The following is an 11,887-nucleotide window of genomic DNA, read 5'->3' as shown; positions in this document are numbered from 1 at the left end:
TCATCATCAAAATAAATAAAATTCAGATTAAATAAGCCTCGCTATGTGCGTTAATCTCCTGGTGGTATTGGTTGTAGGGGATCAAGACGAAAGTGGTAGTTAATGGTGTTTGTCTTCACCACCGTGGTGATGATGGAGAAAATAAAGGGGGCAAGGAAGAGGATATAATGTTAAGGTTAATGGTGGCGATTAAAAGTGGCGGCGGCGACGGTGATGACTGACTTTAATGTGAGAGAGAAATGGAAGAGGGTGGTATTTTTTTTTAAAATCACCCAAGTTAAAAGATGAAATAAAAATAACATTAAGGGTATACAAGTCTTTTTATTTAGGTAAAAGATTAACCACGCTAGAAATTGAAACTATAAGGAGCTACCATGTAAAAAAAAAGTTAAGACTAAAATAGCAAAAATAAACCATACTAACAAAAATTAGTGATTGAATTTCTGATTTTTATAAGTATAATGACAATTTATGTTATTTTGTCCAAATAACAAGAAAAGTAAAAAAGAAAAAATTAAAATAGTTAATTCACATACCGTTATAGACAAAATAGACAACAAATTGAAGGACCGGCCGAATAAAATATTATTTTGTAAGGACGAAATCTACAAATTTGATAAACTCACATGGAAATCTTTTGTAATTTACTCTACACTAAAATAAAATCTAGGACAACAACATTTACGGCTGGAATCAAATATGACTACGCAATCAACGAAAATCTTGTTTCAAATCATCATTTATACCTAACAAAACCCTGTCTGTCGTCTCCCGCCGTCAACTGTCATCGGAATAATGCTAAACCGATCATCCCCTCCGATTTAATCTCTATATTTCTAACCTCAAAAAAGAAATGGCAAAGTGTTTCAGCTTCACAGCATCACGAGACCGGTGTTTCCGGTACTCCTTCAGCCGCACCGGTCTCAAATCAACCACCATCACCCTCCACGACGGCGCCACCGTCATCCACTTCTGGATCCCCAAAACCCCAAAACCCAACAAACCCAATCTCCTCCTCATCCATGGCTTTGGCGCCAACGCAATGTGGCAATACAACGACTTCATCTCTCCACTCGTTTCCAAATTCAACGTCTACATCCCGGACCTTTTATTCTTCGGCGAATCTCACACGACCCGACCCGAACGAACTGAACATTTTCAGGCGGAGTGTCTTGTCGCAGCCATGGAAGTCGTTGGTGTTATTGGGAAGATTCACGTGATGGGGCTGAGCTACGGTGGGTTTGTGGGGTACAGTATGGCGGCGAAGTTCCCGGAGAAAGTGCAGAAGGTGGTGATCGCTTGTTCTGGTGTTTGTGTTGAGGAAAGTGATATGGATAAAGGGTTGCTTAGTGTGAAGAGTATTGATGATGCTACGAGTATTCTGTTGGCTCAGACGCCGGAAAAGTTGAGGGAGTTGATGAAGGTGGCGTTCTTTAAACCTCCGGTGAATGTGCCTTCTTGCTTTTTATCTGATTTTATTGATGTCATGAACAAAGAATATGTTCAAGAACGTAAAGAATTGATTGAAGCGTTATATAAAGGTCGAAAAGTGTCTAATCTTCCCAAAATCACTCAGGTTCATTCATATTCTTAACTTATACATATTCAATATTGGACAGAAATATCAAGTTTTGTGTTATTTTTATGGTTAAGTAACAAGATTAACGAGGGTATTTATTATTTAATGTCTATCTTGTTCTAACCTTTTGAAGTTTTGGAGTGGAATAAAAATTGCAATTTGACATTAGTACCCCTCCATGTCATAAAAATTGCAATTTGGTCTACTCTTTGGTCATTTCCACGTGAAATGTAGTACCACGTTAAATGTAGTACCTTGCACGAAGATAGCTGTCCTACCTTGTTATGGTGCAAAAAGTTCATTTTTATACTAATAAAAAGATTAAATATTTTTTAAATTAATTTTTGAAATAAATACAAACAAAATGATAAATAAATAGTTATTGAATTTATACTAATAAAAAAATTATTGACGTATTGTAAATAGTTGCTATGAATCAAAATTTTCAAATATTTCTTTGAAGATGGTGTTCTTTTTCATTTATTAGGGTTGAGATAGAGATGTATTATACACACATATTTATTTATAAAACGTGAATAAATAATAAATTTGTTAGAATTCAAATTAAAAGTCCAAAAAATTAAAACTATGTTTTGAATTCAAATATATCATCAAATACACGATATTAATTATGTCATTCGAGCATCTATTTGAACGAAAATATGTTTGTAAATTAATGAACATTTAAATAGAATAAATATTTTATATATATAATAGTTTACATATGTAACAATAGACTCATTAATTAGTGGAATTGATTATTGATTAACAAAAAAAATAAAGATACCATATAATTACATGTGGAATTTAAATAATTATAAAATCTCATATAATGACATGTGGTGAAAGCTTTGAAAAAATGACAAGTGATAAAAAACATTCATTTATTAGAAAGTATTATTATTATTATTATTATTATTAACGTTAATTGTCCATTGTTTTTTTGAATCTATGATGCAGCCTACGATGATCATATGGGGAGAGCACGATAAAATATTCCCAATCGAATTAGGTCACAGGCTAAAACAGTATGCATGAATCATAACCTCAACATCTTTCAAGTTCAATTGTTTTCATAATGATTCCAAAACTCATGTGTGAATTCATTTCTTGTTTTCTTCAGACATTTAGGAGAAAAAGCGGATTTGATAATCTTGAAGAACGCCGGACATGCAATCAATGCCGAGAAACCAAAAGAACTCTACAAAAACATGAAATTATTCTTCACTGTTCCCATCGCACAAAGCACAGAATAGTCTCTTCAAGTTTGCAATTATACAGTAAGAAGATAAAAATCTATAAGGAAATCTCAGGTGACATCAATCAGATGTCATTGTGGTTTACCTTTCCCATGTTGGTTGTGGGACCGGTTGATGAGGCTGAGACTGTATGTATACCCATTTTTAGAGCATAGAGGAGATTTAAAAAAAGGGTTTGTTTGTAAACTTATATATATCTACATTCTTGATACATTTTCTTTACAAATAATTCCCGATAATATTAAAAGAAATGTGTATTTTGTATCATAATGTAAAATTCTTATTGTGATTTATCTTTCTCATGTTGGTTGTGGGACCGATTGGTGAGGCTGAGACTGTATGTATACCCATTTTTTAAAGCACATGCCATAGAGGAAATTTAAAAAAAGGGTTTGTTTGTAAACTTATATATATCTACATTCTTGATACATTATCTTTACAAATAATTCCCGATAACATTAAAAGAAATGTGTATTATGCATCATAATGTAAAATTCTAGGCAGCAACAACATTTTCTAGCAACTCCTCCAAGTCTTTTAATCTGAATAATAAACATATGCAACAAGTTAATTTCAACGGATTTAAAAGAAATTATAAATTCCTTTATAAAAATATCTATTCTTTTATAAAAATACCTTATATCACTCAAATCAGGGAATTTTGCTATTGCATCTGTAAAGTCTTGGTTTGCAGTTGAAGATGTGTAGGTAATCACACAAGACATTCCTGCTTTTGTTGCTGCCTGGAGATGAGGATGATAAGGGCATTTACGTCTTTTAATTAATCTGTTTTTTTTAATAAATATTTATTTCGTATTGTAAATATGAATATATGGCAAACGGTTGACCTGTAAACCAATGACACTGTCCTCCACCACCAAGCAAGCTTTCTCTGAAACACCTAGTTTCTAAAATACACAGTCGCAATTTTTAATAATTAAGATGAGAAGGGCATTTACGTCTTTTGCACATACGACAGATCGAGAGTGAGTCCATATTGCCATCTTTTCGGATGAGAAAAAAGAGAACAAAAGTTTTGTCTCACTTACATCAGTCTCATTCTCAGTCCAATGTATGTCAAACACAGTACACGTTAGTATCAATACTTGGTGATTATTACCTTGGAGGCTGTGATATATATAGAAGGGTCAGGCTTCTTTTCCTTCACATCATCACCTACAAAATAACCATTTAATAGAACACTATGATCTCTCAACATGCAACAAGATTATAGTTGATAATTTTTTCTTATTATAATGTATAAAACTATAAATATACCTGCAAGAAAGCAATCAAGACCTTCGAATCGTTCCTGAAGCAAGAGAAAGGGCAACAATTTAAGAAACATGCCATTGAAGAACAATGTAAATGATGATTGTTAATAATTAAATCCCAAAAAGTAAATAGGAAGTTGGGATTACCATTCCAATAAGATTCTCTAAACAAAGAATAACTGAGCTTTTGGTTGCAGCAGAGCATACAGCAACCTTTTTACCCTGCAGTTTAAGAAAATAATTAAGTGAAAAGATCAAGAAACATCAATGTCACAATACAAAGAAAACCCTAAGAGATCATATTAGGGTTCGATTACTATCTTACAGAAGCTCTAGCCTCATCCATTAATCTTAGTACACCTGGTCTGGGCTCAACCTGTTGTTGAAGATGGAAAGATTAAGCAGATTATACAACAACAAAAAAAAACACAATTATTACTTCTTACACTTCCAGATTTGATTATATCCTTGTACGCTTCAGTCTTCCAATCCTAACAACACCAAAATAAGTAGTTGAGTTGAGTTTCAATTGCTTAGGAAATAACATTTCGTCTACAATTGTTGATCGATTACACCTGAAGAGTGTCAATTAAATTTGCCCTATCGATGTCAGTTTCAGGAGGCGTGTCAAAGAGTGTTGAAGAAGGCCAACCATTCTCCTTAAAATACCTGATCACGTTAGTGCGATTACTGTCACCGATTCTCAATTAGCATAAGGAAAAGAAAAATAAAGAGGATAGTGAGAGAGATAACCAGCGCATTTTAGGTTTACCACCACCGACTTGGTTCTGAAGGACGTCGTAGAATTCAATATCCCAAATGAGAGGTTCAGAGAAGGGAGGGCAACGGACATTGAAGTGAGCGAAAGCCAGATTGTAAGCTTGGCGGTGTAAGTCTTCGGATTCGAGAATAACGCCGTCGCAATCGAATATTAGAGCTTCCATTGCCCGTGATGAAGCGGAAATTGGGCGTGATGATGATCTGGTTGAAGTAGAATAAGAAGAGAAATAAGGGATACGACGGAGAGAAGTGGTGGTTTTGTGGAGAGAAAAGAGGGGTACGTTGTGGCGAGTAGTGGTGGGAGGGCAGAGGAGAACCATGGCGTTGGACGCCATTGATGATTAACTTGTGGGAGTAACTTTATCTCATATGCCAGATATGCCACAAGGTATGAAGTATGTGTTCGTTGTGGCGGGTTATGTTCTTGTGGCTGCGCAATGGGGTGGGAGATTGACGTTTTAAAATTAAATGGTTTTTTATTTTTATTTTTTCTTTTTGTGATAAACAAAAAATTATACTATTTAATTTGTTTATATTATAAATATTAAAGTAAATTACATGGGCTCACTTATGTCTCTCTAGGACTACTTGGACACGTTGCCACTTTGTGAATTTTAAAAGCGCTTTCGGTAAAACTTCGGCAATATCTGTTCGATAAGTTGACAACTCATCAACTAGAGGCAACTCTACTCTAATCGTTGCTCTTACCACATCTTACGACTTACGACACACTAACTTCGGCACCTGCTAGCTATCACATTGCCGCTATAGTTTATCTCCCTTCCCCGTAGGCCCATACCCATATATTCCCTTTTCTCAGTGTTCTATGCTTCAACACCACCACTACAAACTACATTTTCCGCTTTCTTGAAACAGGTAACCACTCACTTGTGTTTCATCCTACTTCGCCAAGACAACCATCCACCGCATCCTTTCTACTCAGCCCCTCCTAATTGTTGGATAAGGTGTTTAAGTCCATAACTATTTCTGGTATGTATTTGACCCGACCCGGCATGTATTTGACCCGACCCGGCATGGTCCATTTGGGTTGCATGGCACCATGCAATTGGATAGACTAAATGAGAGAAATAACACTTGTGGTTATTAATATATTATAAGTTCTAATATATTAATAATATTATTAAATTAGTTTGATCAAGAATTAATTTTAGAATTAATTAAGTGATCAAAAGATAACTAATTAAATATATGGGTTGATTATGTAAATCATCCATAACTTATATAGTGGGCTAAGAGGCTCCATGGATAATCAAGTTGGGTTAAACCCATTGGATGCTCCATGGAGGCTCCATGGGAGTTATAAACCCATGGGTCATGGAAATGAAGAGTCATGACACATTAGGGTTTACATGGTATAACCTTAGATGTGTCAACACTATATAAGCTCATGTGTTCTCCCAAAATCGGTTAGACAAGAAACAAGAGGGCTAGAGCCGATTTTTAGAGTATTATACTTTCTCTTCAAGTTTACTCCATAGCATTTGGTGTTGTGTGAAGCATTTGAGGCATCACATTTGGGGTGCTAGGCTCACAAGGTTTCAAGGAACATTTACAGCAACAAGGTATGTAGTTCTATCTATTATTTAAGTTAAAATTGTTCCCCATGTATGCTAGATAGGATCATAGCCTTGGAAATCAACTTTGCATGATAATTAGACAAACATAGATCCAAGGTTATTAGGGTTGCATGTACACTTAGGAAGTGTTAGAATGCTCAAAACCCATCAGTGGTATCAGAGCCTAGGCTTGTTTGTTTGTTATTTGTGCTAAAAAGTTGAAAAAAGTCGAAAAACTTGCTGTCTGCCTGATGAACTCGCCGAGTCCATGGGGGGACTCACCGAGTTCATGTGTATCTTCAACCTACTCGCCGAGTAGGTTCATGCACTTGGCGAGTAGGAGCGATATAGTGCAGATTTTCGACCTTTGCTGCTGGAAATGGACTAGAAACATTACCCTAAACTGTTTTGGTGTTATAAAACTTGTTTTAGATGGTGTAATGTTTGTTCTAATCCATTTACAATGGCAAATATCAATTTTTCATGATTATATGTGTTGATATGGTCTTGAAACTTTAATATGAATATTCATGTTCTTGATCTTATGAATTTAGATGATCATAGGAATTACTTGTAACCTACTTGGTAGTTTAATACTTGATCATAATGTGTTTTAATGGAGTCCATAACTTGTCCTCAAGTTATGGAAAACCAAGAGTCACACTTGAATTAAAACCATTAAAAGAACACAAGAGTTAGAAAAATGAAGAGTCTTCATTTTTTATTACTCTATTTAACTCATAAGTTACAAGAAATGAAAAGTTTTGAAAGTTTACAAAACTTGCCCTCAAGTTTTGGAACAAGTAAAGTCTTGATTAAAACTTTAGTTCCAACCCTTAGTTTTTTTAAAAGTTAAAATTCTACCCTTATACTTATAATATTATAAAGTTATTAATAATATATATATATATATATATATATATATATATATATATATATATATATATATATATATATATATATATATATATATATGTATAAGATTAAAGTCGTTTTACCGCTAGTACGCCTCATTCATGAAGCCGGTCTATAAGGTGGGTATAAGGTTGTTGCCTATAAAATGGCAACTTAATGGGTGTCCACTCTCACCCACCGCTTGCTTGACTGGTGGAGGGTCGTTAGCTGAACGGGTAAGACAAGGACTTATAAATTCTCATTAAAAGTATAATGATTATTATAAAGTAACTAAATGTTTTATAAATTCTCAATCTTAGTTACTTTAGGAAAATGTGAATAAGGTGCTAATCCATGAAATTACACTTTGCACCTTGTCTAAGTCGTTGGTGGAGCGTGCGTGGTTTACCAGCACACTAACTTGGACTTAAAAAGGAAGGCAAAGGGTGACTTAAGTTTTTCATGAGGTCGGAGCGCGTGTGGTTTACCGGCACTACGATTAAGTGAAAAACATTAAGGGTACCAAGTAATTTGCATGGTTACTTCACACCTTGTTTTGTGATCCTCAGTATCTCAGTCACAAAACATGAAGGGCACCCTCGAGATTGAAACATGCCATTGAAAAGTTCAATGAATCTCAAAGAATCTAGGAATTTCTAAAAATCAAATAAAACCTAATAATTAATATTTTGTTTTCATGGTGGAAATTAGTGAATCGTCATTCACCTACCTTTCAAATATGTTATAACTTGGATTACGGCATCCCTCTTCTAGGTTATAATATATTGTGATTGGATCCTAGCCTTAATTCTACATTTGGGTGTTTTATTAAGGACTATCCCAATATCTAAACTAAACCTTTTCCTTCTTTTCAGATGTCTTCCAACAATGCTACTCCTGGCTCAAACCCTACAGGCTCCTTCTCTCTCATGAACCTTTGTGGGAGAGTCATCTTTGATGGATCTAACTTTACTGATTGGATCAGAAACATCAGGATGGTCACTCGTTACGAGAACAAGGAATATGTTCTTGACAAGGAGCTCAAGGTACCTGAGCCAACTGCTACTCCTGAGGAGTTTGCTGAATATGAGGCACATGAAAGAGATGCTACCAAAGTGGCATGTATCATGATGGCCACCATGACAGCCGAGCTCCAAAAGTCCTATGAGGACTACTATCCGTTTGAGATGCACCAGGATTTGATGGATCGCTACCATCAAAGTGCTCGTCAAGAGCGATATGAAATCATCTCCTCTATGGTCACAACCCGAATGAAAGATGGCGAACCCATCACAAGCCACATGCAGAAAATGCAAAGGTATGTGGATCGATTGATGAAGTTGAATGTGAACTTCCCTGAGGAGTTAGCAATAGATATTATTTTGCACTCCTTACCTTCGTGTTATGATCAATTCTGCATGACATACCACATGAATAAGGAGGAAGTTACACTTAGCAAACTTCAGGGACTCCTAAAGACCGCAGAATCGGGTCTTAAAGGTAAGTCGGTTGTGACCACTCCTGCTACTACTCCAAACTCAGCACCTGTCCTGGTAATCGGGAAAGGTAGAGGGAAGAAGAGAAAGAACCCTTCGAAGGGTACCAAGGGTAAGACCCTTGATGGCTCCTCTTCTAGCGGAACCACGAAAGGTTTCGTTACACCTTCTTCTGATCCCAAAGAGGCTGAATGCTTCTACTGCCATGAAAAGGCGCACTAGAAGCGTAACTTCCCAAAGTACCAGCAAAATTTGAAGGATGGGAAAGTTAAACCCAACCATGCAGGTATTTACACTATCTCATCTAATAATTCACTATATTCTAACTCTTGGGTCCTTGATACTGGTTGCGGTATTCATATTTGCTCTGAAATGCAGGGACTAAGAAGAAGTAAGAATGTGGAGCATGGAAAGATAAACTTAATCATGGGGAATAGGAAAATTTCACCTGTCACCAAGATTGGAGTTTATACTTTGTTGCTTAGTAGTGGATTTACTTTAGATTTGAATAAATGTTGTTACTCGCCATAAATGGCAAGAAATGTTATTTCCCTTCATGCTTTGTATAAACAAGGTTTTACCTTTTCTTTTGATAATGAAACTGGTGGAATAAATGCTTTCTTTAATAATGTGTTTTATTTTAAAGCATTACCTTGTGATGGTGTGTATGAAGATGTGTTTGTTGTAGATAACTTAGGAAATAATGTATTGTGTATTGATTCTTCTAATAGTAATAACTTGGATAAAGCATCATTATGGCATTGTCGTCTTGGGCATATAAGCAAGAAACGCATAGGCCAACTCCAAAAGGATGGAGTCTTGGAGTCATTTGACCTAAAGTCAGATGATAGTTGCGAATCATGCTTTCTTGGAAAAATGACAAAGTCACCCTTCACTGGTTTGTGTGAGAGGGGTGAAGGTTTGTTGGATCTTGTACACACAGATGTGTGTGGACCCTTCAAACATGCCACAAGGGATGCTAATCGTTATTATGTGACTTATACGGATGATTATAGTAGATAGGGATATGTCTACTTAATCAAGCATAAGTCAGAGACTTTCGAAAAGTTTAAGGAATTTAAACAGGAAGTCGAGAATCAATTGGGTAGGAACATTAAGATGCTTCGATCTGATCGAGGTGGTGAGTATCTTAGTTCAGAGTTCCTCGACTATCTTAGGGAATGTGGGATTGTCTCACATTTGACACCTCCCAGGACACCATAGTTGAATGGTGTAGACAAGAGGCATAATCGAACCTTGTTGGACATGGTTCGTTCCATGATGAGTCGAGCTACGCTACCAATCTCATTTTGGGGGTATGCCTTAGAGACTGCCACCCATATCCTTAATCTGGTCCCTACAAAGAAGGTTGCCAAAACACCTCACGAGATGTGGACTGGAAAAGTTCCTAGTCTAGCCCACATCAAAGTTTGGGGTTGCGAGGCTTTCGTGACACGTGAGACTCATGACAAGCTCGAACCTCGAAGTGAGAAGTGTATTTTCATCGGCTACCCACAAAAATCCATTGGTTACCTCTTCTACAGACCTAATGAGAATGTGGTCTTTGTAGCAAGGAGGGCTGTCTTGAGAGAGAGAGAGAGAGAGTTCATAAGCCAAGGAGACAGTGGGAGGCTAATTGACCTTGAAGAACTTCAAGAGTCAAGTGGTGAAGGAACCTCAAACCCTAGCAGTCAACTTAAGGAGTAACCTCCTGTTGATCCAATTATACCTCCAATTGTACCTTTGAGGCGTTCCACAAGGGTTAGGAACGTACCTGAGCATTACTATGATTTCCATATTACTGCAGAAGGTGAGACACTTATTAGTGATGAGACACTAGTAGGTCTGGATGAACCTAACAACTATGCGGAAGCCATGGTAGGCCCTAAGTCTGCTAAATGGAAAGAGGCAATGGATAGTGAGATACAATCCATGTATGACAATCAAGTTTGGAACTTGGTTGAGAATGTACCAGGTCGTAAGACTATAGGGGGCAAATGGATCTTCAAGAAGAAGACCGACATGGATGGTAATGTACACACTTATAAGGCTCGACTGGTAGCAAAGGGCTTCTCTCAAACTCCTGGAGTGGATTATGATGAGATCTTTTCTCCAGTAGCCAAGATTAAGTCTATTAGGGTATTGTTAGCCATAGCTGCATTTCATGACTATGAAATATGGCAAATAGATGTCAAAACCGCTTTCCTTAACGGAAAGTTGGCTGAGGATTTTTACATGAATCAGCCAGAGGGTTTTGTCAGCACTGAGTACCCTAATAGAGTGTGTAAGCTTGAGAAATCCATCTATGGATTAAAGCAAGCACCTCGCCGATGAAATCTTTGCTTTGATGAGAAAGTCAAAGAGTTTGGCTTCTCTAGGAGTGAAGATGAATCTTGTGTATATGTCAAGGCTAGTGGGAGTATAGTTAGTTTTTTGGTTCTGTATGTGGATGGCATACTACTCATAGGAAATGACATCCCAACTCTGCAGGAAGTTAAGTCCTGGCTTGGGAAGTGTTTTGCTATGAAGGACCTAGGAGAAGCTGCCTATATTCTAGGGATAAGGATCTTGAGAAACCAGAGTAAAAGACTAATTGGACTTAGTTAGAGTACATACTTGGATAAGGTACTGAAGAGATTCAGCATGCAAGATTCCAATAAAGGACAATTACCCATCCAGAGTAACACTAGACTTAGTAAGACTTAGAGCCCGAGTACTGAGGATGAGATAGCATAAATGAGTCGGATACCTTATGCTTCGGCAGTAGGCTCGATCATGTATGCCATGACTTGTACTCGTCCTAATGTAGCCTTTGCTTTAAGCATGGTTAGCAGGTATCAGGGGAATCCTGGTAAGGCTCACTGTACAGCGGTATAGAACATTCTCAAGTACCTGCGGAGGACTAAGGATTGGGTCCTTACCCTCGGTGGGAGTGATGACTTGAGAGTTGTAGGGTATAGTGATGCTAGCTTCCAGACTGATAGGGATAATTTCCGCTCTCAGTCGGGCTGGGTCTTTACCTTAAACG

General features: G+C 36.9%; 2 protein-coding genes across 2 annotated transcripts; one reads left to right on the top strand and one right to left on the bottom strand.

Annotated features, from left to right (window-relative positions):
- Window positions 1–573: 573 nt before the first annotated feature.
- Window positions 574–3,049, top strand: LOC145052691 (uncharacterized). Its single transcript, XM_079000553.1, has 3 exons — window positions 574–1,576; window positions 2,540–2,607; window positions 2,703–3,049. The coding sequence occupies exons 1-3, from the start codon at window positions 854–856 to the stop codon at window positions 2,833–2,835; spliced, it is 924 nt and encodes a 307-aa protein (XP_078856679.1). The 5' UTR covers window positions 574–853; the 3' UTR covers window positions 2,836–3,049.
- Window positions 3,050–3,216: 167 nt separating this feature from the next.
- On the bottom strand, window positions 3,217–5,331 carry LOC145052690 (Haloacid dehalogenase-like hydrolase (HAD) superfamily protein). The gene is made up of 10 exons (XM_079000552.1): window positions 4,866–5,331; window positions 4,688–4,781; window positions 4,559–4,603; window positions 4,438–4,488; window positions 4,260–4,334; window positions 4,117–4,150; window positions 3,959–4,014; window positions 3,687–3,746; window positions 3,475–3,581; window positions 3,217–3,380 (listed from the first exon to the last, which is right to left on the bottom strand). Exons 1-10 carry the CDS (start codon window positions 5,225–5,227, stop codon window positions 3,335–3,337), a joined length of 930 nt encoding a protein of 309 aa, XP_078856678.1. The 5' UTR covers window positions 5,228–5,331; the 3' UTR covers window positions 3,217–3,334.
- Between the last annotated feature and the right edge of the window lie 6,556 nt (window positions 5,332–11,887).

The sequence above is a fragment of the Lactuca serriola genome, chromosome 5, assembly GCF_051521515.1.
Source record: "Lactuca serriola cultivar US96UC23 chromosome 5, Lser_US96UC23_V15, whole genome shotgun sequence".
In the NCBI taxonomy this organism is placed as follows: Eukaryota; Viridiplantae; Streptophyta; class Magnoliopsida; order Asterales; family Asteraceae; genus Lactuca; species Lactuca serriola.
Note: the sequence above shows the minus strand (reverse complement) of the source record. Positions and strands in the feature narration are given on the sequence as shown.

Excerpts from the sequence above, each read along its gene's own strand:
- LOC145052691 (XM_079000553.1), top strand. The coding sequence starts at position 854 with ATGGCAAAGTGTTTCAGCTTCACAGCATCACGAGACCGGTGTTTCCGG. Across the intron at positions 1,577-2,539 it reads ATCTTCCCAAAATCACTCAG|CCTACGATGATCATATGGGG; the intron begins GTTCATTCATAT and ends TCTATGATGCAG. Across the intron at positions 2,608-2,702 it reads TTAGGTCACAGGCTAAAACA|ACATTTAGGAGAAAAAGCGG; the intron begins GTATGCATGAAT and ends TGTTTTCTTCAG.
- LOC145052690 (XM_079000552.1), bottom strand. The coding sequence starts at position 5,227 with ATGGCGTCCAACGCCATGGTTCTCCTCTGCCCTCCCACCACTACTCGC. Across the intron at positions 4,335-4,437 it reads TGGATGAGGCTAGAGCTTCT|GGTAAAAAGGTTGCTGTATG; the intron begins GTAAGATAGTAA and ends CTTAAACTGCAG. Across the intron at positions 4,151-4,259 it reads TAGAGAATCTTATTGGAATG|GAACGATTCGAAGGTCTTGA; the intron begins GTAATCCCAACT and ends CTCTTGCTTCAG.